The 26920-nt window shown below is 41.4% G+C and overlaps 1 protein-coding gene across 1 annotated transcript in view; it reads left to right on the top strand.

Moving 5' to 3' along the window:
* srgap2 (SLIT-ROBO Rho GTPase activating protein 2) overlaps positions 1 to 26920 on the top strand; it is a 286727-nt gene that overhangs the window by 152640 nt on the left and 107167 nt on the right. Inside the window, 1 exon segment of the mRNA XM_034166920.1 lies at positions 20965 to 21157. Coding sequence (XP_034022811.1) covers positions 20965 to 21157 — 193 coding nt within the window.

The following is a 26920-nucleotide window of genomic DNA, read 5'->3' as shown; positions in this document are numbered from 1 at the left end:
ACAGCGACTGTATCAACATGACGGTGCAACATGGCAGCCTGCATGAGGGGACGTGCTCCCATGTAGACAAGAATGGCTCATTTTCATCTTGTAAAAACACATCGGTTCATTGCTGCAGGCAATTCTACATTAATGAACAAATGGTTTTGAATGTTATATTCCATTTCTGGTTAATAAACACACACTAAATCCTACACAATGTGGCTTTAATAACAGTTTAACAAAAATGTTCCCCATCCTGTTGATTTAGTATTTAAAATATCAGTTTTAACCTGCCAGAGACTGTATCTATAATATCTATGTACAGAGTAATATAGAAATCCAGTGAGTCGATTGTCTTCCATAAGTAGTTCTGGTGAGAAAGGGGCTTAAATTAACACTGCAGAGGATGTGCTGGGTGGGAGTGTTGCAGTTTCCAGGTCTGTTGCTTTTGCTTCTGTTTTTCAAGTGCACATTCTTCCTCATCTTGTATGCGGCGACACAACGCAGTACATTCTGTTAGAAAGTGTTGTCGCGGCCATGCATTGTTATCGTCGCTCAGAGTAGACAAAGTAAGATGCCAACAATGATTTCTGCTTGATTGATCACTGGTTGACCCCTTTTAGCTTGCATCCATACAAGTCAAGCAACTCTAAATTCCAATTTCCCAGTGTGATGTTACGCAAACTCGACAAAACTGACGGTTGGATTGTTGTAGGACTTTTCCACGAGGTGGTTGACATGGGAGACTGACCCCCTGTAACAGCTTTGTGACTTTTGACCCCTGACCTATGCCACCAGCTCAGGGAGCACACAGACCCATGATGAGATCCCACATGATTTGCAGTATAGGACAAAAAATGCATTAACAGTCACACAATCTTCATCTTTCCAGGGAATCCTCTCTGTTTCCTCTTGTGGGCCTCCAAAGAAAGTGCCTTGCTCAAAAGTAATGCCTTATGACTTCCTGGTCTGAAAAGACATGTGGAAAGAAGTAAAGTAATTTACTCCTGCTGGTAGTAAACCCCGCCTCCCCACCTCGCCCTCTGACCTTTTCTACCTCCTCTTCTCTCACTGCTCACAGCTATCACAATGAACTGTGTGTAGTTGGTGTACAATGAATGATTCTGAAAATGAACACATAGGAAGAGGGGAAAAGCAAACATAGTTATGTACAAGCAGTTTGTCATTTGTTCTGCCTGTGTGGTCGTATCACTAAAAACCACTTTGAAGTAGTGAACGCATTGACGTGGCGCATTCGAGCAACCTGTTGCTATGACATTCAGCCAACAGCATGACAGTTGTACCTTCTCTTTCATTTGAATGTAACAGTACCATAGATTTGCATCACATGATACAAAGCGGAATTTAATCTGCACCCTGTCCTTTTTCAGCGCAGAATGGGATAGGAGTTGGACTGTCCATATGTAGACCTAGATTTGATTCCTGGTCACATTACCTTTTTGTGCTCTTGGTCAGGACATGTCATTTCCATTTTCCCAGGCCACCAACCTGTAAATGGCTGCCAGTCTTGGGTGGACTCCAGGGGAGCCCTCTGTTTCACGCTACATGCTACAAGATAAGCACAGGCTTGATGGTCCTCAGAGTCTATATAGCAGAGGTCTCAAACTAAGTCCAGAAAGGGCCACGAGAGTGCAGGCTTTCTGTACAACCACCCACTCCACCAGGTGAAATCAGGTGAATTTGAGACCTCTGCTATTTAGGGCTTACTTCTTCTTCTTCTTGTGTCCCACATATTTCTTCATCAAGTAAAACCAGTAAGTTGTACATGGTACAGTGTTCTCTGTGTTGAAGCAGTTTAGTGAATCAGTGTGTACAACCCCTGGCAAAAATTATGGAATCACCGGCCTCGGAGGATGTTCATTCAGTTGTTTAATTTTGTAGGAAAAAAGCAGATCACAGACATGACACAAAACTAAAGTCATTTCAAATGGCAACTTTCTGGCTTTAAGAAACACTATAAGAAATCAAGAAAAAAAATTGTGGCAGTCAGTAACGGTTACTTTTTTAGACCAAGCAGAGGGAAAACAATATGGAATCACTCAATTCTGAGGAAAAAATTATGGAATCATGAAAAACAAAAGAACACTCCAACACATCACTAGTATTTTGTTGCACCACCTCTGGCTTTTATAACAGCTTGCAGTCTCTGAGGCATGGACTTAATGAGTGACAAACAGTACTCTTCATCAATCTGGCTCCAACTTATCAATTATAGTAATTATCAATTATTCCATAATTATTGCCAGGGGTTGTAATCCAAAGATACTTCAACACTCAGCCTTGCTTGAGGATTGAACTCATTGGCCCTTCAATGAAAGGACTCTACCCCTATCTACTTCAATGCCATCATTAACAAATTCTCTGATTTTGACATTAAATTTGAAGCATTTTAATTAATGTTGCAACAGTTTATCAGTGATAATAAGATGTTATCAGGGTAAAGTCTCAATTTGACAAAAGGATGCTGCTGTTGCTGCCGTAATGAAATCTAGAACATGTGTGTCTTTGGTATAATATCTGCAATTCACAAGTTACGGATGCTATGCAAATTAGTGCCAGATTGATTATGAGAACACACTGAAATGATTATGCAAGAGACTATTAAAGGAAGACACAATGCCGTAAAGATCTATGCGGTGCACAGTGTGCTGTCATTATCAATGAATTTTTACTTAAATTTGGTACAGCCAATCCTCAGGGGATTGTCTGGTGACAGTAAGTTGGAGTTTCTGAATGAATCCCTGTGGTCCCACCAGGGCCCCCAAGAATAACAAAAGATGCAATTTTTCACACTTTTCGATTTATTGCAGAAAATCTGTTGAATAACATTTTCACTAATTTTGTATGAAGGTTCTTTTGAAAGCAGCCTACAAGAAAGAATAATGTCATTGTCCTTGAATCATTCTGGACCCCCCCCGGGCTCCAGTAAAGAGACAAAATACCTTTTGTGCACTTCTCAATATTTTGCTGACAAACTGCTCAGTAACTTTCCTGATAATTCTGCATATTGAATCAATGCCAACCTACACCATGTTATTCATTGACCTTGAGCTACTCTAAAGGTCCCCATGCCCCCCGCACCCCAGAATGGTTAAAAATAATCTCAGTCCACTGATTTTCTCAAAAACTATGCAATTAATTTTTCTGAAATTGTATACAGACATTCCTTGGGTCACTTTCTGGTCTCAGTAAGTTGGACTTTCTGGTTGCACCCATGTGGGCCACGCAGAAGGGCAAACAGTTAGGGAATAACCCTGTTGTGTCTGATGATGGGAGCCGGTAAAAGGAGTTTTAAAACGGATATTTTCAACTGTATATAACAGCATGAATGTCCGACATATCATCAGATACAAGGGGGTTATTCCCATTCTAATCCAATTCCATCGTTTGCACGGTTTATTTTTTTCTGTAGGGCTTATCGTGAAGCAGTGAGCCATCTCTCCATCAGCGGTCAGGGTCCAGAGTAATCCATCAAATGCGAAAATCCATCAAATCCATCAAATGTGAAACGGTAATTCTGTATCAGAATCCACATCAGTACTTTCGTCCGGCAGCTTAAATTCACCCATTTCGGCAGTGGCACGCAACTTTCTCTCACTCTGAGCTAACAGCGCTAACAGCTAGCAGAGTGCGCAGGCGGTGTTCTGATGAATTGTGAGTCTCGAAAGTTCCATGTCCTGACAATACTGCGTGCGCGCAACTGAGTACAGGAATGACATTCAGCAGTAATGACATCTCGTCAGAACACCGGTCAGAGCGCGAAGTAATACATCTTTGGTCACCGGTCTAATATTTTGTTCCGTTCCACAGATATTATACACCTGATTATGTCACACAATTAACCAATCAGATTTGCGGAAAAATGTAATTGGATTAGAATTACAGCCGAATACTTAATGCCGCTTTCCCCATATATGGTCAACATTACTCTTTCTGTTGTCAAAGGACTTCACTTTTCACCATATTTTTATAATAATTGATTTTCTTAAAATAAGTGATTAATCTGATTGTTCGTGGGCAACTGGTTTTGTCAGCTGAGCTGTTGTCTCTTCTATCAATGCAGGTATTCAGTTAATTATAAAAAATAGTTGATTGATAAATTGATTGACAGTAATCATGATTTGCAGCCCCAGTGTTTGGATGTTGTTGACAGGACCAAGAAGGACACATCCAGGCTGGAAAAACTGATCAGGCGGGCTGGCTCTGTGGTTGGCATGAAGCTGGACTCTCTGGTGACGGTGGCAGAGAAGAGAACACTGGACAAACTGCTGGACATTATGGACGATGCCAGTCACCTTCTGCACACCGTCATCAGCAACCAGAGGAGCCTCTTCAGCCACAGACTGCAGGACCAACAGACTGAAAAACTCCTTTGTCCCTCAGGCCATCAGACTGTACAACTGCTCACTCAGGGGGAGGAGGAGTAACAGGAAGACAGAGGACAGGAATGAGCAGAACAGTAGTAGCCAGTTAACCAGTATTGATCAGTATGTTTGTATATTTATATTTGAAAACGGTTTTGCTTTTTAACTTTCACTTTTGATACTCTGTGTGCTTCTTACCCTGTGTGCTGCTTTACAATGTTGCTGGAACCTCAGTTTCCCTGAGGGAGTCTTCCCAAGGGATTAATAAAGTTCTATCTAATCTAATCTTTTGTTAACATCCTCGTCTGCTGGATGAAACAGTAGTGAAGTCATTTTAAGTGATAGCCTCTTCTATCTGCTGCTCATTACTTTTGATTTAATAGTGATCATTGACTATTTCACTTTTGTACTCTTGTACCTCCCCCTGTCTGTCTGCACATCTGCCTGTTTTTATGGCTGCCACACAAAGCAGGTCTCACCGTGGTTTGGCTGCCGCCGGTTTTTCCATGTCTTGGACTGACTAAACTTGTTAAGTTGCCTCGTTAAAACGACACTTCTTTTCCTAAAGGTTTGAAACTGGGTGAGAGAGGAAATGCCTTCATAAGTTTATGTTTGTTTTCAGAGGAGAGCTCCAGACCCGAGGAAAAGGCATTGGCGGGAATCTTTCCATTCCAGCAATAGTTTTCCCTCCACAGCTTACGGTGGTGTAATTCTATCTGTCCCTCTCCTACTGACTGTACGTGTGCATGTGCGTACAGTGAAGCGCTATAAGGCACGTCTGGAACTAATAGATTCCACCCTGCTGCAGAATCTTCTGAGGGAATACAACCTGCAACCTGAAGCCAGTTCGACCAATTCATTTGTCTAACCTGTACCTCCATACTTCCCCCGCGCTCAGGTTGCTCTCGCTCTCGTGCACCTCCGCTCCAACCTGCAGACCCAGTGTCCATCCCTCCCTCCCTCTCTCTCTCTCCCTCTGCCAGGTTTCAGGTTCAGAAGGTTACGTTGGTGAGCTTCACTGTGGCCTGTTTTTCTTCCATTTGGAGATTTGAAGAAACACATCCCCGCACCCCCAACCCTCCCTGCACTCCATCTTTGCACACACACACACACACACACGTGCTTCCTGTAGTTGTTTTACTATGCCCCCCCTCCATCACCTCCTGTTTGTTCCCTTACTGGCAGTGAACTGGTCCGACTCACTTCCTGTCTGTCCGTTCTCTCTTCCTGTGTGCGCAGAGATGAATGGACATGTTATTCGCAGTGACGCAGTGGACCCCCCCCCCCCCCCCACATTACTCCCTCTGCCCTTTAAACTGCTTTCAGTTCTTTCTTCTTTTTTTCAGCTTCTTTTATTCTTCCAAGGGACAATAGTATGAGCTCACTGGTACAATTCTGAACGGTTGCCACCCCCCTTCTGCTCACGCTCTCTCTCTCGTTTTTCTCCTCCCCCCTCTGTACTGCAGTATCAGCCCCTGGAGCTACACAGACCAGGGCCTTACTGCATAAACAGAGAGTGCGTTCACGAGTGTGCACACACACACACACACACACACACAAACAAAATGTAAAGAATGGCTAACATTCTACCGTGGCAGTAGCTTCGGCTCCCTGTTAGATGTTGACTTATTAAAAGTGTCTCCTGGGTTTGATTGTCTTCACATTGGAGTCGAGAACTGTGTTGCTGTGCTCGCACACTTTTACTGCTCTATAACAGATAGCAGAGCTGTTTATACCATTTTTTTTCTTTTTGTTTTTTTTGTTGGTTTTTTTGCATGTTTTGTTTTCTGGACTACAAACCCAGGAACATTAGCGACATCTCACAGCAAGTCAGGTGTGGGGGCATGCACTGGTGCCATACGTCACCACATCCACCACACTACAGAAAAGTTATAGGTTCTAGATGGCAACTACCCAGGTAGACAACCGTCTATTCCCACTTCTGGAATGGAGTATAAGATAAGATAAACTTTATTGATCCCACATCTGGGAAAATCACTTGGTGCAGCAGCAAGAGTCGTACAGTATGAAAAGAAAAACATATTTACATTAAAGAAAGTTGACTAAGTACATTGAAATGTTTGCTGGTGGGCACATACATACTAATGTGAACATGCCAGGGGCGCGACTGCGTGAACATTAGAATATAAGTGAGTATATATATATATATATATATATCATATATATAATGTGTGTAGATATGGTAAAATTATTGTACAGGATAAATTGCACAGTTGTGCATGTAATAAAGCACAAAAGATGGCGGGAGACAGTACAAACAACACTGTCTGTCAGCCAGACAAAATGTGGGCATCCACTTTGCCTTCTCCAGCCACTGGGATCCTCAACACTGACGTCGCTGCTTGCTGGATCAGAGAAAACACCATATTAATTGAGTGGTTTACTGTAAGAAAATCAGAAGTTATTTACATTTTGAACAAAACTATTATCTTTTGCATGTTGATTTGTGATTGTCCCACGACCCAAAAAATCTATGGCTGCAAGCTGAACCCTACATGGGGTGGGGTTTATGTTGCAATTTCGTGGCAGGGGGTGGGGGTAAAGAGCGTGAACCTAAACCAACTGCCTATGCTTTGTACACATATCTATTTCATATGGTGAGCACATTTACATTAAAAGATACATGATACTGATGTTCCATAGATGTACCATGGCAATATCACAGCTAGACCAGCATTGATGAATTCAAAATGGCCACCAAATTGGAACTAATTATTGGACATTTTCATCAGCTTAACACAGTTTTTACTGAGATGCCACAGTCATTTCTGTTGAATTTCTGATGGCAAGACTTTTACCACTGAGCCCCAATTTCTCTCAGAATCTGAGATGCCACTCCTTGGAAGTTAACTTTAACTCGGAATGAATTAATAAAATTCCACAAAGAATTTGAGTAAACATCTGAAAGGTTTTTGTTGGGACATTCAGTTTTTCTGAGGTATGTGCTTGACAGATAGTACATCAAACCCAGTCACTTTCAGACATTGTACATTCATATGCAGATATAGTATGTTCAAATTTATCTGAAAACATATATGGTAAATTTTTCTCAGAAGTCAGAAAAAGCAGATGCAAATTCATACAGTAGTGTTCAGAATAATAGTAGTGCTGTGTGACTAAAAAGATAATCCAGGTTTTGAGTATATTTCTTATTGTTACATGGGAAACAAGGTACCAGTAGATTCTCACAAATCCAACAAGACCAAGCATCATGATATGCACACTCTTAAGGCTATGAAATTGGGCTATTAGTAAAAAAAGTAGAAAAGGGGGTGTTCACAATAATAATAGAACTGTGGCTTGAATTCAGAGTTTGGGGGTCGCAAACTGTCTGCGGCCCTTGGACCCAAAAAGAACAATTTTACTCTCATCAGTCCACAAAATATTCCTCCATTTCTCTTTAGGACAGTTGATGTGTTCTTTGGCAAATTGTAACCTCTTCTGCACGTCTTTTATTTAACAGAGGGACTTTGCGGGGGATTCTTGCAAATTAATTAGCTTCACACAGGCGTCTTCTAACTGTCACAGCACTTACAGGTAACTCCAGACTGTCTTTGATCATCCTGGAGCTGATCAGTGAGCCTTTGCCATTCTGGTTATTCTTCTATCCATTTTGATGGTTGTTTTCCGTTTTCTTCCACGCATCTGTTTTTTTTTTTTTTTTTTTTGTCCATTTTAAAGCATTGGAGATCATTGTAGATGAACAGTCTATAATTTTTTGCACCTGCGTATAAGTTTTCTCCTCTCCAATCAACTTCTTAATCAAACTACGCTGTTCTTCTGAACAATGTCTTGAACGTCCCATTTTCCTCAGGCTTTTAAAGAGAAAAGCATGTTCAACAGGTGCTGGCTTCATCCTTAAATAGGGGACACCTGATTCACACCTGTTTGTTCCACAAAACTGATGAACTCACTGACTGAATGCCACACTACTATTATTGTGAACACCCCCTTTCCTACTTTTTTTTACTAATAGCCCAATTTCATAGCCTTAAGAGTGTGCATATCATGAATGCTTGGTCTTGTTGGATTTGTGAGAATCTACTGAATCTAGTGGTACCTTGTTTCCCATGTAACAATAAGAAATATACACAAAACCTGGATTATCTTTTTAGTCACATAGCACTACTATTATTCTGAACACTACTGTAAATAAAACCATAACTCCAAATTAATCTCCAAGAGTGCATGTACATACAGCAACCACAGCAATTCTAGAGATGTATGGAGTCGTACTCTTTTCCTCTTCTTCAACATTGATTCTTAATTAAATCTGGTAGGTACACAACTTCTTAGTCAGAAAATCATCGCGATTTAGTTTAGTGAAAACATGTAAGTGTTGTAAGGAACCTTATTTACTTGATATTCTGTATTCTACCATACATTTAAAGGATAAATGAGAAAAACTCCTTTTTTTATGCAGCCACGGATTTTTCAAAAGTGTGATCCTTGAAGTTTTGTCACTGATGTAAATATAATTTCATGAAGCCACCTGGACAACATGTACAATATATGGACAATATGTCGTAGCTGACATTTCCCCACGCAAGTGATGCTCCTCTTCCGAGTCTCCCTAAGTACCTGCTCAGTTGACAAAGCTGAACGGGGAACCAGAGTGCATGGATTTGCAATTGTCTTGGTTCAAGACCAAGGTCTATGCTTTTAATGATTTCCTGGATTCCACTACACCCCATCAGACTTTTAAACGTATCGCAGGATGCTTTTCTACTGCCAAATGACCATACTTTTTTGAGTACTCCAAACCAGCACCACCCAGCCACACACACACACACACACACACACACACACACACACACACACACACACTGGGAAAAGATCTAGTTTCCAGTTTTGGTTCCAGTTTAATTTTCTACCTCTACAGTATCCATCAGATATAATGGGTCTCTAAGGAGTGGGCTGATTTCTGAGTGATTACAAATGATTGATTACAGCCCTTTATGTCTCACTGTGGAGAAGATAGACCACTGTCGTTTTTTTTCTCTTATATTGACTGGAGCTATTACGTACATAGTTCCTGAGGTCCACTGGTGCTAGTGCTTATTCCCTTACTCAGTCGGACGGAACACCTGTTCCTCGCACGTTACTTCCCCAGCAAAAGCCTGGTACCAATTTACACCTGAGTAAGTAAGGAAGCGCTTATCGGGCCTGATGCCCACGTGACCAGTGCTTATCTCTGGTTTCCATTGCATGAAACACATGAGAGTCTATGACTTCCCCTGGACTTGACACCAGTTGGTCACAGGTCACTTCCAAGCTAAGGCCAGTACCTAGTTACATCTGAGTGGATTTAGACAATGCAGATGAAGTGTTTTGGGGTTTGGGATGTTGGGATCAAAAGCCAAGATGGTGTAGGTTTTCCTTGCTACCAGTTACCTCAGCAAATGATTTCACAGATGATCATGACTTTACATTGAGGGAGGAGCTCATCAGTAAAACCACTTGCTGAAGCAATTACCTGTAAGGAAGATCTCCACTGTCTTGTCCCTTCATTGCACACTGTTACCTACCCCTGGTCTTTTCCAAGGACTCAGATAGGTAGCCTGACAAGGAATCAAACCCAGGTCTCTATATTGGTAGCACATCCCACTGAGTTTGTGTAACAATGATATATGGGTAGACACATATTGTAATCTAGTCAGGGTGTTATATAAAAAATAAAATGTATATAAAAATAGAGTAACACAGAGCAATGGCTTTCCTTAAGATCATGAACTGTGCCTCACATGTCTGATGGTTGAGCAATAAGCCCCATTCTCACTTTCATCAATATGCCAACCAGTTTTGCTTCAAGATACAGCTACTGTTGCAGTGTTAAAGCACCCATAGTTTTTCTAACAAAAAAAGGCCTAAAGCTGATCTCCTGTTGCATATTTTTCACACATGATTGCCTACGTTTGTATTACAAAACCCCCAATTAAAATGGCCTGAAATGTGGGTGTAATGGGTGTAAATAGGTGGTAAAAGTAGCGTTGTAGGCTATTTTGAGTTTTCCGGAAAGTTTTAAACACGTACAAAATATTTTTGATTTGGGGACACATTGTGATCCAAAACTATGAATAGTCAGATATAATTTGCACAGATATGAAGTAATATTCACCAAAGTCAGGGCATGTGAGTGATGCTAGCACAGATGAAGCGTGGTGTGGAGCCAAGATGAAGGACTGTGGCCGTCAGGAAGTCAGGAAATGGAGCGTCACTGTGTAGCTGATACTCCATCTTGCTTCACTGTCGCATACCGAACTGCTACCAGACCGCACACATCATTCGTCTTACTTTATTTTTACAGAAGGCTTTGTTTTTATTTAGGTAATTTTGGTCAGTGCTTGTTGAAATATAAACATTTATGCTTGAATGTGGATTTGGCTGCTCAGTTATTTTTATGCAGTGCTACAGTGTAAGATAAGCATAAGATACAATGCAGATTGTGTTATTTATTTATTTTTTTTTTGAGTGAATGTTGGGCGGTTTCATTGCGGGGGGTGAAACAACTGGACAACGCCACAAACCGTATGCCTCAGTGCGATGCCTTCAAAGACTCACAATTCACTGATCTCTTTGAAGCTCCTCTGATAATATAATATACATCCATAATCCTATGAAAAGTATGTCACACTGTTCAGCAGAAGACAGTTTTCACAAGTCAACAGATATATTTTATCTTTGTGGAAAATTATTGTTATAACCGCAGATGTTATTGCATAGACTGTGCTAATATGTTGTATAATAGTACAACACACAATTTGAGACTGCTATTAAAATAAATGGGCCCAGATTTCCTCCTTTGGACTCAGGAAGGCAATCGGAGTGAAAAATCTACAGTGGGAGACCAGTGTAATGTCTGATGCTCTCCCAAGCAGTTTTACTTTGGCCATAACAGGAGATTCAAGAATTGAAAAGTCCATTGGATCTGTGGATGACAGCAGAAAATGTCATTTTTACTGATGTTGTCAAGTTTCTTTATTCCTGGAAGATGCTTTTACAACTTTAGGCTGCCTGCTTACTTTTGATAGTTCGAGCATTGCAGCATTATGTTGTACCACTGGTTGCTAATTTGTTGGAAGTTAAATTAAAGATGTTTATTATTTGAATTTACTTAAGTCCTCACTCTGTTTTGTAGATTTGATTAGGATATTGTCATGTGTTGTGCCCCAAATGATCACATCTCAGTACATTGTTGAATACCTGTGTGTGTGTGTGTGTGTGTGTGTGTGTGTGTGTGTGTGTGTGTGTGGTGTGTGTGTGTGTGTGTGTGTGTGTGTGTGTGTGTGTGTCCTTAAATTCCTGCTGAGGCCACTGATTAACTGGCACAGGTTGTGTTCATTCACTCATGTCTAATGCTACAGGAGAGGCTTAAATAATGACTCCTGTTGTTTGTTTCTCTTCTCCTCCATCCAGTTTGAGCCTTGTCTTGAACACTCATCAAATACCCGTAAAACTGGTTGCCACATGCATATCTTTGTGGAAGACTATCTAGGAATAGAGGGTTTGGGGCAAGGCTTGCAGGAGTGGGCTGGATTGATTCCATCAAAACACAGCTCCATAATGTGTCATCACTATATTGCACAGTGCTTATAACTTATAGGGTGTTTTTGTGGTGTAATGAACGCTCACTACAAGATGTCTGACTCCTCTGTCTGGGGCAGTTCAAAGAACTGAATGCAGGTCAAGCATCACTTCTGTCAGCTTCATTAAAAAATAAAATAATAATAATCATAATCTGCTGGGTATTTTCTGCAAAGGCTTCAATTTCAATTTATTTTCATTATATAGCGCCAATCACAACAAAGTTGCCTCAAAGCGGTTCACACAAAGTAAGGTTTAACCTTACCAACCCCCAGAGCAGCAGTGGTAAGGAAAAACTCCCTCTGATGATTTGAGGAAGAAACCGCAACACTAATTTCAAATACAAAAAGTAATGTTGCATATAAACACCTATTATTAGCTTCAAATTGTGTTGAAATGAAACTCAAGTGGTTTGGTTTCTTGTGCAATTTGGGCATGTCTCCATTGTCTTTTCCGGGGTTTATTTCTGCACTTTTGTATGCTGTCACGTGTCCGACTGTGGTTTGATCGAAGGAAAATCAAACCAGCTGTCTTAGCCTCAGCACGCTACAAAATGAACAGCAGACATTGACCACTGTGGTAAATTTACGCTCGTGTGGTTGTGGTGCTGCCAAGCATCATCTCCCTATATTCTTCACTTCTTTTCACTGTGCTGGAATAAGGCAGAGGATAGGCCGTGTTCTGCCTCCACCATGTGTGAAGGGTGCTAATCAGTGAGATCAGCTGTTTGTGTGATCAGTTGGTCAGTTGTTGCATGTGATTGTCCATGCCTGCAGAAATTAAAATTATCATTGACGGGTAAAGATATCCTAATCTGATCACATTAATCAGAACTGCTCAATAAAGACATAAAACATGAGTCAATCTGTGTTCCCTCCCACTCCGCTTCATAAATGTGGTGCTAATAGTGTGAACCATCAGTGCTGCTTGGTGATGGCTCTTGTATTATAAAACATATTTGTGCTCTCCTTGCTTCAAATATGCACCACGTCTGTTGTAATCACACAGATTTAAAACACAGTCCATCACACTTAGCTTCATAAGCACAGTGCCAAAATAGAAAACAGCCGTTTTCAGTGCTTTCTGTTTGTCAAACAGCAGTGCTGTGGTGCATGTGTAAAAGCATATTTTGTCTTTCCTTCAAATCCGCACCAAGCACCTGATATATTAAGACCTCATATAGAACAAGTGCTAAATTACATGGGCATTCTTAAATTTTGCACATTGGATTGGTGAATGTTTTGTGGGTGATTTACTTAGAATAAGTACATTTAACCTCTGCATTGTGTTTCCTCACTTGGGGCGTAAACTCACAATCTCCCAGATGGGAAGCACGCACTCTATCCATGAGGCTAAAACCCATGGCCTCTAGCATCCATCGTTAGTGTCTTTTGGCATTGGGGAGTGAAGTTGTCTGACTACAAATGCACAGCAATCCAGCTTGTCTTTTTCACATGTGCAAATGACAGCAAGTGGTTATATGACATAGACAGTGGGAAGTAAATAAGAATTTACATGTTAATGACTGTAAATGCAAAATGAAATTCACTCAGCTACTTGCAGGTATGCCCAAAATTAAACAAACACAAAAATTATAACCGCAAATGTTGTTTATTGACAATCTACAAATGAATATGAATGTGCCTTGTGTCTGCTGTTTCACTGGAGGTCCACAGTGTGCACAGCCACCAGTCTTTAGTCATTATCGCTCAATCAAAATTAGTCAGAGTGTTCTCATTTTAATACTACAATGCAACTAAGTGAAATTGATGAGCCATATGAGAAAAAAATTAAATTCATTATTTTGTAAAAATAAAATACAAGCAATAACTAGATAGATAGATAGATTTATTGTCAGGTGCAACAGGTGCAATTAAATTCCTTCCCACACAATTACCTCAGACAAAAATACAATCAATCCACAATTATTACAAGTTGAATGTAAGAATGGCACACATCAGAATTAGAACACCCATACATATACGAGGTCTCTTAGATAATAAACCGACCCTTTTATTTTTTTTTTTTACTATATGGATTTGAATGACATGCGATTACACCAATCATGCTTGAACCCTCGTGCGCATGCGTGAGTTTTTTTCACGCGTGTCGGTGACGTCATTTCCCTGTGGGCAGGCTGAGTGAGATGTGGTCCCGCCTCTCGGCTGAATTCCTTTGTTTCACACGCTGCTCGAGACGGCGCGCGTTGCTTTATCAAATTTTTTCTGGACCTGTGAGGAATATCGAGTGGACACTATTCGAGAAATTAAGCTGGTTTTCTGTGAAAAGTTTAATGGCTGATGAGAGATTATGGGGTGTTTCTGTCGGTGTAAGGACTTCCCACGGAGCGGGACGTCCTGCAGCGCTTCCAGGCGCTGTCGTCGGCCTGTTTCGAGGTGAAACATCCTAATTTAAGGCTTAATTCACCCAGGACATCGTGAGAGAACAGAGAAGATCAGAAGAGGCCGGCATGAGGAATTTATGCGGACATTCCACTGTTTAAGGACATTTTTTTAATGAAAGACGTACGCGCAAATTCGCCGAGTCGTTTCCGTGACGACTCGGCACATCTGTGTGCGCCGCGACAGGAAAAACACCTCCGTGTTGAAAACCATTTTGTGAATTTCAGGCGGCTTTTAATGGCTTTCAACAAGTGAGAACTGAGAAATTGTTTTTAACAGCTTGGGCCTGTTCCAACTTGCCCGTAAGATTTCCAACGGAGGTGTTTTTCCTGCCGCGACCCCCCGCGGTCGGGTCCAGCCCGACATGCGACTCTGCCCGCACGTTCTTTCATTACAAAATGACCGTTACAATGGAATGTCCGAATAAACTCCTCATGCCGACTTCTTCTGAAAGTTCTCTGTTCTCTCTGACGACTTACTGCATCAACAGAGCCTGAATGTGGAAGTTTTCAACTTGAACGCGAGACGCTGCCGCCTCGAAGCGCAGATCGCCGTCAGGCACCGTGGACCGCCTTAAAGCGACACTACCAGACCAAAATCTCTCATCAGCCGGTTAAAATTTTACCGAAAACCAGGCTGAATTTATTGAATGGTGTCCACTCAGTTTGTGCCTTACAGTTTTGAAAAAATTTTTATCAAACAAAGCAACAGTCTCTGAGCCATTCCTAAACAATGAAAAAAATCGACGAGGCGGGTGAACGACTCCTCACTCAAAGACTGCCCACAGGCGAATGACGTAACCGACAGGCGTGAAAAAACTCTCGCATGCCCACGAGGGTTCAGCATGTCTGATGTAATCACACGTGATTCAAATCCATATGGTTTTTGAAAAAAATAATAAGGTCGATACTTTCTAATAGACCTCGTACATTTGATTGTTTATGCACGCTAAACTTTAAGACAGTCCGTCATCTGAATTGATGGCAGTGTGAAGCGGGGGGGCCACAGCAGTGTCCACGCAGCTGCAAGCTCAGGGGGAGCGGCAGGGCGGAGATCAAGGGGGCAGTGGTAGAGATTGGGGTGGAGATGGGACGTGCGCCATGAGTGCAAATGAGATGAGTTTGTATCAGTCATGATGAGGTTTGTATCAGTTTCTGTCAGTGTGTGCAATAATATCTGGAATTGCTAGGAGGGCAGAAGATAAGAGGGCAGCAAGGCGTTTTGACCTTTGGAGGCTGATAAGCCTGTCATGTTTAGGGTTGAACAGAGAAAGCACATTTGTAGCTCCTCTAGCCAACAAAATCCAATTTATGAGTATTCCCTGGTCTCTGACATCTTCCTTTGCAAGGAGTACATTTGCTCTGAGATGTTATCCAACTTATGTTATCCAACTGAGAATGTATCGCCTTGCGCAAGTCATTAATCATGATGGACAGGTGAGGGGTCATGGTTCTGGTGGCAACCGTCATGCCAATTCTCCGGTAGGTCAGGGCAGCACATAAGCCAATAAGTACCAGCCCTCCTACGATAAAACCAAATATAAATAAATCTTCGACGTCCTCCACAGAGAGTGGCACCAAGCATGTGACACGCCATTTTTCCCAGGCGTCGAGAGCATAGCCCACAGGATAGATTCCATCTGGGCATGCAGGGTCTTCCATTTCCTGATTTCCTTGTTGAAAAAATGGTGTCAAAAGCGTTCAGAGACCAGCTGATCAATTCCATGGTTAATCCAATATAGTTTGAAGAATTCACAGTCCAGTGAAGTAGGGACCTTGAAGGTTGGAGCAGAGATAGAGGAAGAGAGGGGAGAGAGGAGGAGATGCGACCACCCTCACCGGAGTCCCAAGAGTTTACTAACTACAAACTACAACCTTCAATCCAAACTAGCAGTTTGGATTGAAGGTTGTTTTTTCATAATGTATGACAGAGTTGATTGTACTCTGTGCAAGTGTAATATCAAAGAAAATACAAGTATTGGACTGGGACATGGTTTCGGCAGATTCTCAATATCATGTGATTTGGGTTGGGCTCAAGAAGGGATACATGTGACTCCTCATATTCTTTCTGTTAGATGATAGATTGGTGGGTTTCCACATACAGTATATAGTGAGATACCTAAGCAGGCAGTTTGGTATGTAGAAATATGAATAATTCTCCAGATGACTGAGGCGTAGGAATCGTCTCCTTTTACAGTTCCTTTTGTTTTGTGAGAACTGCGTGGATGAAGATCGAGACAGAACCAGACAGCCTCAATGTAACAGACAGAGGAGGTGGAGGAGGAGAGGAGAGTATCCAAAAAGTCAATTCCCAGAGCCCGATTACAGGACCTGCTCTGGTAAATGTGACTGTGTTGTCTGGTGGAGGTGGAGGTATAGAGTCATGTTCCAGTTCATGTCCCACTTGTAAAGGGCTCGTGGGATGATGACTTTACAGAACACCTGCATTTCTCTTTTCTTCTCAGTGGCCCCCCTTTTGGCATGATCAAGCTCCTTTAATAATTGCAACAGTAATAACAACAAATTTAACAAAAATTTCCACATCTTCTTAATCCTAATGCTGTCTAAATGGATAAGACAGGTTTAGCAGTCAGGATCAATGGGCAACGGTGGAGTGAGCACAAGTTAGATATGGATGATTCACACAGCTGCTTATTTTTTTATTTATTTGTTTGTTTGTTTAATTCAGCCTACAATCAGCATCATTACTTAATGACTTGGGGCCTGAAGAGGGATACGGGAATTTGTTGTCCTGTTAATTATCATTGATTTAGCCCTAGTTAGTGCTGGAAAAGTTTTGTAGATCAACAGAAAAATAACGGTCAACTATTTTTATAATTGATTGCCGTATAGGTCATACCTGTCAAAAAATATAAAATAGACTGCATTGCCATGATGCTTTCCCATTCAGCCATTCACACACAAACCAATGTCTGTGTGCCGAAATGCTACAGATGGGAATTGATGACATTTTATCTATGTCAATGTCAGTGCTTATCAGTCTTGTTCTTTATTGATTCTATCTATGCCTTTTTTTAAATTTTGATGCCTGATAAATTTTTCTCTGTGGAGAAATATGGGCCAACTCAGGTTTTCAGGATCATTGTGGGTGTTTTCCTTGTTGCCCGATGCAGAGTTTGGCCCCATGACATTAGACGTGACATCAAACATGACTTTTTGTAGTGCAACTGTCAGACCAACATGCTGGCATCGATATAAAGAGGAACTGATAGTGCCTGAGGCATACGATTTTAATGGATTGAAAAATATGGGACTGGTTCTTCATTCCAATCCTCATGTTAGGTGCTGTACCGCACACTGGGAGCAAGGTGAGGATTAAGGATCTTGGTTGTCACCTTAGTGAGGTTCCTGTCTGGGAGGGAACCAGTACATTGGAACTTTGGGGGTTACAACCTTGACATGAAACTTCTGGGATGAAGTCCACAGATGCTCTCCCAGATGGACGGACAGGCAGAACATTGTAAATACAGTTGTATGCAAATTTTGGGCACCCCTGATAAGTTTCATGATTTTTCTTTATAAGTCATTGGTTGTCTGGATCAGAAATTTCAGTTAAATATATCATATAGCAGATGAACACACTGATATTTGAGAAGTGAAATAAAGTTTCTAGTATTTACAGAAAGTGTGCAGTAATTATTTAAACAAAATTGGGCAGGTGCATAAATTTGGGCACCCTTGTCATTTTATTGATTTGAATACATGTAGCACTAATTATTGGAACACAAAATTGATTGGTAAGCTCATTGACCCTTGACCTCCTTACACAGGTGAATCCAATCATGAGAAGGGGTATTTAAGGTGGCCATTTGCAAATGTTTCCCCTCTTTGCATCTCTTCTATTGAGTGGCAACATGGGAGACTCTAAACAACTCTCAAATGACCTGAAAACAAAGATTGTTCAACATCATGGTTTAGGGGAAAGACACAAAAAGCTATCTCAGAGATTTCAGCTGTCAGTTTCCACTGTGAGGAACATAGTGAGGAAATGGAAGACCACAGGCACAGTACTAGTTAAGGCCCGAAGTGGCAGGTCAAGAAAATCTCAGATAAGCTGAAGCGAAGGATTGTGAAAACAGTCATAGTCAACCCACAGACTTGCTCCAAAGACCTACAACATGATCTTGCTGCAGATAGTGTCTCTGTGCATCATTCAACTATACAGCGCACTTTGCACAAGGAGATGCTGTAATGCAGAGGAAGCCATTTCTGTGTATAAACTTCATTTCACTTCTTAAATATCACTGTGTTTTTCTGCTGTGTGATGTATTTAACTGAAATTTCTGATCCAGACAACCAATGATTTATAAAGGAAAATCATGGAAATCATCAGGGGTGCCCAAACGTTTGCACACAACTGTAAGGGGTGTTGGTACACAGGTTGTGCAGTAACAATTAGTTGCAGTCTTGGCTGCTCTATTGAAGCTGCGTTTGAATCACAGACAGGTGACCCGTCTGTGTGTCTCCTGCAGTTTCAATAGACTGATGACCTTATGCATTCTGTCACGCTTTATGTCATGGCAGAGGCATGTTTTTCACTCGGGGAGTCAGTGCGTCGCGTTGTCTCGGTCTGCCTAATTACAAGGCTGCCATCTTGAGGTTTTGTGTTGCAGCCTCGAGTGGCGCCGTGGGACACTGACTCACTTTCTATCACTGACAATACTATACAATGAGCAAATTATGCACGAGCCTTCACGCACAGAGGATGAGACAATAACTCATGCTGTCACAGCAAACAGACCAATCAGGTCATTGGCGCAGTTGTGAATGTGCGCGCACTTATGTGTTGCTTGTGAGATAGTGGCATAATGCCACAAAACTCTTGTGTTCTGGCCTTTTAATGAGTGAAGACGGCTGTCTGCGAGTGGCACAATGTTTAGGCCTGTATTTATGACAGAGGGAGAGAAGTGGTAGGCAGGGGGGCGGGGCAGTGAGTGCAGACACTTTTAGATATCACACTTCTCTTTGTGGTGATGACAAACTGCACTATCAGCTGTAAAACACAAAAGCCAGCATCGACAGTCGCCGTTGGCTGGACAGATGAGATGAGTGACTTTCTGGCAGCCTGTTGTGTGTGAGTGTGTTTGTGTGAGTGAGGCGAGTTCATGGGGACCGGCATGGAGGGCAAAGCAGTGTGCTTTCTCCACAGCCAGCGCTGTAAAGGTAGGTCAGTTGTGGTATCAGACGGAGCTGCAGATGCTTGGAAATTAGAGACGTGTGCATGTTTTTTTTTTTGTTTTGTTTTGTTTTTTTACTCTTTGAAAGCTTGTATGTGCAGCCTCCTGAGCACTGGCAGGCAGCTATGAGCGCATGGCATTAATCTGTCAGCTGACAGCACTGATCCATCTTGTCATCGCTGTGTGTTTGCATGCACGCTGTGTGTGTAACTGCAGCGGGCAGGACTCTCCAGAGGACTTTTTGGTAGCCCGTGATTGAATATGGTTACTGAGTGTGTCTGCACTGAGTGCACTCTATTAATTTGAGGCCAGTCTGGAGGAGGGAGAGAGGAAGGAGGTGGGATGAAAATGAAAAGTGATAAGCCAGGATAAATGACTGCCTCTTGGGATATCTGCTATGTGTGGAAGTGGACAGATGATCGGACACGCTTGTAAATTTGGTGCACGCAGCAGTCTGGATATTTTCCAGCAGTGCAGCCTTGTGTGTCACACCTCAGCCAGAGTGCACATCAGCTGGTAAAAGTAAACAACGTCAGACTCACTGTTATGGCATCTTAATGTGGAACTTAACATATATTCCAGTGCAGAACTGCACACAGTTCTTGTTATCATGCTCCTCGGCAAGGCGGTGATAGGCAGGTATTGTTTATACTGGAGTGTGTGTGTGTGTGTGTGTGTGTGTGTGTGTGTGTGTGTGCGTGTGCGTGTGCGTGCATGATCAAGATAACTCAAAAACAGCTGGATGGATTTCCTTCAAACTTGGTGGCGGTATTACCTGGATAGATCTCTAGAGGCAATTAGATTAGGACTAGTTTGATCAAAGGTCAAGGCCAAGGTCAAGGAAAGCATGGTCCAAAAAAACACCTTTTTTGTATAGCTCACCAACCAAAAAGCCGAGATGGATCAAAGCTGATGGGAATATTACTTAGACAGATATGTAGAGGTGATTAGATTTTAGAGTAGTTTGAATCAATGGTCATAAAAAAACAAAGGTTTTGGATGGATATCGATGATCTAAAGCATATATTGATCAGCAAAATATTTCAGATTGATTGATATGAATGACTTAATAATGACATCAGACAGAAGTCATATGATGAGGTCATACATATTCAGAGACATCATTACAGACAAATGTATATTTACTTGTATATTTGTATTGTTGTATGTAGAGCGTGTTGGGTAGACATCAGCTCTTTGATGCTTGTTTGTATAGAAGGAAAGAGGTGTTTTAGCAGCATGTCCTTTGGACATAAATGTTTTACACGGGAAGTCCTTTGTGGGATGAATATGTTTGGTTTTATACATTGAAAAAGAAATCACACCCTGACGTTTTTTTTTTTTCCTCTCTCTCTTTATGTGTCTTCCCTGCACTGCCTCTTGCCTCTGTCAGAGATCCGAGCCCAGCTGGTGGAACAGCTCAAATGTCTGGACCAGCAGAGTGAGCTGAGGGTGCAGCTGCTTCAGGACCTGCAGGACTTCTTTAGGAAGAAAGCTGAGATTGAGATGGATTACAGCCGCAACTTGGAGAAGCTTGCAGAGAGGTTCCTCACCAAGACACGCAGCACCAAGGACCATCTACTCAAGTATGGAAACACCTATTCGGGCTGCACATAATGAGTAATTGATATCACTGATTGAATGTGCTAGTTTCAGTATTTATTTTTATTTATTTATTTTTAATAATAATTGGCTATTCATTGGGCAACGCGAACGCTTAGTGGTTAGCATTTTTGCCTCATTTCAGGAAGGTCCCCGGATCAAATCCAGCCTGATGTTTTTGTGTGGAGTTTCCATGTTGTCTCCATGTTTGTATGGATTCCACTTTCATAGTAGTATAAAGTTGAGGTCACATGTTAAACATCTCCAAAGTATGACAATTGTGAGTGCACATGAAGAAATTGTACTGTTGGAAGCAAAATTTATACCCGAGATGACTCGTCTTGGACTTGTAAAGATCAGTTGTAAAGATCTCAGAGGTCTCATGGTAATTATTTTGCTGTTCCCAATTGCTCCAACAGTGGATAAATCATAGCCGTGTTGGAATTAACCAGATGAAACTATGGCGTGAAAACACTTTGTAGCACCTTCATGGCATTGTAAAAATATAATGCAATGCTAAAATACCTTTGGCTGTATGAGCATTGTCTTCTTTATAATTTGCAGTTGTTTAATTATTTTTTAAGATCCTATTGTCTTATGTACAATTTGTACATGTTCAATAAAGCCCCTCTATCAATCAATCAATCAATCATAAACAATATTTACATTTTAACGTCATCTGCAGGAGGGCGTGTGGGTGCGCATACATGAGCTTTTGACAAGAGCCGAAGTTAGCTTTGAGTTAGTGGAAGGTAACGTGCACGCTGATATCCACAAAATGTCTTATAAATCACTCCAGAGGTGTTTATCAGGTTACAAAAACAGCGTTTCAGTTTTAAGAAATGTTTATTTCTCGCTAGCTTTTACATAATACATGGCAAGAGGTTATATTTACACACAAACGAAATGGAGTTTTGCAGCTAGCTAGACCAGCCTGTGACATCGCCATGCTAACATCCGCGAAATGTCTTGTAAATGACTCCAGAGGTGTTATCAGGTTCCAAAAACAGCATTTTCCAGTTTTAGAAGTGTTTATTTCTTGATGGCTTTTGCATAATATATGAGAAACATGTTATATAAACAAATAAACAAAGTGGTTTTAGAGAGACCAGCCACTGATGTCATGGTGCCCCGCTCTCCTCTGATTGGCTGGGCAACCCCGGCACTTTGAAAAAAGGAACAGAATGAAACAGAATGTGACTTTTTAACTCTTAAAATACTTCTTAAAATAGGTCAAGGTTAGCCATCTTTGAACTTGTCCAGGTCTGTGTCCAAGAATGTTCTCTGTGAATTCGAAGACCTCTGGCAGTAATAGGACTGGACTTATGCTGAGCACAGACAGATGGACAGATGGATGGATGGATGGATGGATGGATGCAAAGTCTTCGCAATACCCGATGGCCATATTTGATGATCTCGGGTTAAAATTTCAGCAAATCCAAAGATTTGAAAAGTTTTTAACTCAACCAAATTGGCATATTCTCTTGGTAGATGTTTTGCATACAGACAATACATGCTGATTATGTTTCTGCCAGTCAACAAATCGTTTTGAGCCACTCAACACACATTTGCTCACTGTGATGTTGAGAAATAGGTTTTCATGTACCTAGCAAGGCTATTTCCCATCTTTCCTTGCTCTACCCCCACCCTGATTAATCAGGTTTAGTCTCTCCCATGGCTTGATTGTGTGAACTCACCTCACTGAGCTCATTACACTGGATAGGACAGAAAGAGAAGGTCCTTGAGGACCAGGAGTGAGAATCACCGCTTTATTCAACCTTGATTCAAAAGGCTTACAGTGGCTGTGGAGATTAGTGATTTTGCTTCTTGAGAAAGCAGAAGTTAGGGGGGTAACAGATGTGACTTGAAAGGAAACAGAAGGATCATGCATTCCAGTCTGTAGACTTCTGACATCCAGTTAAGTTTGGAAAATGACCTCAGCTATCTGGTTCACATTTTAATCATTGTGTTTGTCAAGTTTCAGTGCGTGTGTGTGTGTGTGTGTGTGTGTGTGTGTGTGTGTGTGTGTGTGTGTGTGTGTGTGTGTGTGTGTGTGTGTGTGTGTGTGTGTGTGTGTGTGTGTGTGTGTGTGTGTGTGTGTGCGTGCATAATTTTCCGTGCCAGAAATGACCAGGTGGTGATTTTGTGCTCTGGCTGTTTTGTAGTGTCTTGCTGTGTGCATAACCTTGCCCAAATGGGGATTCTCCCTTCCAACTGAAGGTAGATCTCCCTCTTGCTCCTTTTGTATCTCAGTGCACTGCGCTCGCTCGATCTCCCCCTCTTGCTCATCGGCAGACAGACTCATCGGCTTTATCAGCGCGGTGTGCTGTTGTATAATGATGTGGTGGTTTTGGTGGGTGAGAGTGGTCTGTTCCCCTTGTGATGAAGGATTCCACTGAACTGCGGGCTAATCAGAAACTACACACACACACACACACACACACACACACACACACACACAAATTCATTGGGGCTCCCACTGATGAAAGAAAGCAAATGGTTGACCCCATTATGTTTGTTATGCTTCCTCTTATCTCCAGTGGCTCTGAAATTGACCAAAAATTTTGATATGAAAAAGATCTAAATTGAAGCATAAAAAATCTTAAGGTGAAAAATGATATATAATGCAATATATATATATAATATATGCAAAATGTACACAAATGGGCTTTCAATGTAAATTGGAATGGAATGAGATTTATTGTCATTGTCATTACAAGTGCAACAAACAACGAGATTACGTTTACACTCCAATTATCTCAGACAAGATACAGCAATTAGATTCCCATTATTACTTATTTACCGTAATAATGGCACACATCAAAATTAAAGACAACACATATACATTTGACATTGTTTATGTGCTCTAAACCTGAAAGCAGTCCATCATCCGAATTGAGGTAAAGTGGGTGAAGGCCGCAGCAACATGAGTCGATTGAACGGTTTTCCATATTAAATTTAAATGGCCAAAAACATCTATAATCTGGATCAGATTCGGTGTGGACTGACCAAACGGTCCCCCCTACAACTCGGTTCCACCTGTGCACGTGTCATTTCTGTGCGCCAGCCGCGGTTCACTGATTATCACCCTCGTTTCTGCTTCAAACTGCACTCCAGTCATCATCTAGCTCAGCGACAGATATCTGAAGCTTTTGTACAACAATTATGTCACATGAATTCAGCATTATTTCATCATGAAAGACAGAGGAAGTGATCAGAGCGCAGCAGTCCAGAGCAGCTGCTGCTGCGTTCACTGCACCTCTGTCATTTCAAAGCCTCAGTAGCGACTCACCGATTATCGCCTTGTTTCTGCTTAAAACTGACTTTAGAATGATTTAAGAGGTTTTACTTTGTCATCTGATGGTTAATAATCACATTATTCCCTTTGATATCTTTGGGTGAAGAGAGTCAGACTCAGATGAGCTGCTGTGGTCCCAAATGATGCATGCCCAGTGAAGGGAGGGCGGACAATTTTGGGGGGGGTGACTGTTCTGTCTGTGACACTGGACCAAACGTTGCCAGTTGATAAAGGATTCCACCTTACATAATGCTCTCAAATATGAAAGAAATGTGATCTTTTTTGACAGATTTAGATTTTTGAAAATTTGTTCAGTGTTACAGGATAGGGATTTTTTCCCAGTTTTCCAAGATTTTTCCTGACTTTGGCATTTGACCTATGACCTTGAACACTGAATCAGTTCTTGCCTGTCAGGATATGATTCCTCTTTAAAAATTTAATAATGATATTTAAAAACAACAAATGGGTGGCGGAGGTAATAAATCCTATCAAATATCATCTCTCTCTCTCTCTCTCCTCTCTCTCTCTCTCTCTCTCTCCTCTCTCTATAAATAGCTGCTCCACTTCAAGTGTTGTAGAACAAAGTATCTCACACAAAGAAGACACGATTTTTCTAAATTGTGAATTGCTGTGGGATTCTTTTTCTTCCAGCCTTTGCTCTGTCATGGTCATATTCACAAGTTTGTGATCTGTGTGTGTTAAAATTGCCAATGTTGAATATTCAGTCAGGTCATCAGTTGCAGGATTATTGTGAGTAAGCGTGTGTGAGAGGGCGGAGAAATATGCACTCAGTTCACAGCTCCATGGATAAATTTAATTCATTATGTGATGTATTTCTGCGACCGATCTGCTCTGTCTCAGCCTGATCCTGTCAAATCTCAGAAGCTAAGCAGTGCGGGACCTGGTTAGTACCTGGATGGGAGACCTCTTTGAACACCAGCGGCTGTGTGTGTTTCTCCAGGTAACACTGGAGGTTGCATCAGGAAGGGCATCCGGAGTAAAACCAAGTATCAATGTGATCTGGTTGTATCCACTGTGGCGACCCCGGGCACAAAAATCGGGAACAGCTGAATGGACAACCATGTGATATGTATTTCTCTATAATTTTACCTGAAGTGATTAATTAAATAAGAGTCATGATCAATAAAATGTCAGGCTTTGTTGTTGCTCATTAACAAGTGTAGCATTATGCAGCCCTGAGTGTGCGCTCTGTCATTCTGGTTCTGTTTTGAATTGGGTGCAGGTACCTTTGGGCAACATCATTCTTTATATATATATATATATATATATATATATATATATATATATATATATATATATATATATATATATTATTATTATTATTATTATTCGATAACGTTCGCAAACACAAAATGCAACAATTGTCGTTTTTCAAGCAACCCCCACTCAGAAGAAGGGAAATTTTCATATTTTTGCCATGCTTATAAATGAATAAGTATTTTGACCCCACTGTTAATAAAACAATATTCCAGTCAGACAGCTCACTCTGAGTCAGTGAGGAGCTCCCATTTCTAAGTACTTTTCTGTCAGAGGAAGAAGTGCAAGAGGAGTCGTGTTATCTGAATGGAAAGCACTCAGAGTTTGGCTGTAGCTTCCATTAGCTTTATTGTTTGACATAATCAAGCTGCTCTCATATGTATATAATATAACGTAACTGATGTGGAGTATGTCAGTAGTATAAATCCAGTCTTTATGTGCATTTTTACTCCTTGTCAGTGAACATACCAGTAAATAAGAGTATTTTACACATTGATTAACACATTGATTTATAGTGAAGTCATAATTAAGCCATAATATGAAGTCACATATACATTAGTAATGTCTGGTCCTTAGAAACTCACTGCATGTGTTGCTCAGAGTAAGCATTTCATGATTCATCATATAAAGTTGTATCTCATTGTGTGCAGCATGTGCAGGGTACACATCAACCCTCTGATGCCCACTCATGACAGATTTATACTGTAATGGCTTTGCGTCCAATCATAGCCAGAACATTGTGACCACTGACAGGTGAAGTTGACATGTTGAATTATCTCATTACAGTTACACATGTCGGTAAGTATGATATATGAGGCAGCAAATTACTTTGTCCTCAAAGTTGATGTGTTGGAAAATGGGGACACATAGATGTGAGTGACTTTGACAAGGACTAAGTTGTGATAGCTAATGACTGAGCCAGAGTATCTATAAGACTGTAGCTGTTGTGGGATGTTCCCCATCTATAGCGGCCAGAACCAAAAGTGGTCCAGGGAAGGAAAACCAGTGAAAACCAGTGAGACTGGTAACACAGCCATGGGTGACCAAGATTGACTGATGCATGTGGGGAATGACAGCTGGCCTGTGGAGTCTGATCCAACAGGACACATACATTTCCTCAGTGGTTCAGGGCTGTTTGGTGGCAGAAGGGGACCTCCGTGGATTAGGCAGG

Source organism: Thalassophryne amazonica, chromosome 3 (genome assembly GCF_902500255.1).
Source record: "Thalassophryne amazonica chromosome 3, fThaAma1.1, whole genome shotgun sequence".
Taxonomy (NCBI): domain Eukaryota; kingdom Metazoa; phylum Chordata; class Actinopteri; order Batrachoidiformes; family Batrachoididae; genus Thalassophryne; species Thalassophryne amazonica.
The sequence above is the reverse complement of the archived record's forward strand: the minus strand, read 5'-3'. Positions and strand labels throughout refer to the sequence as shown.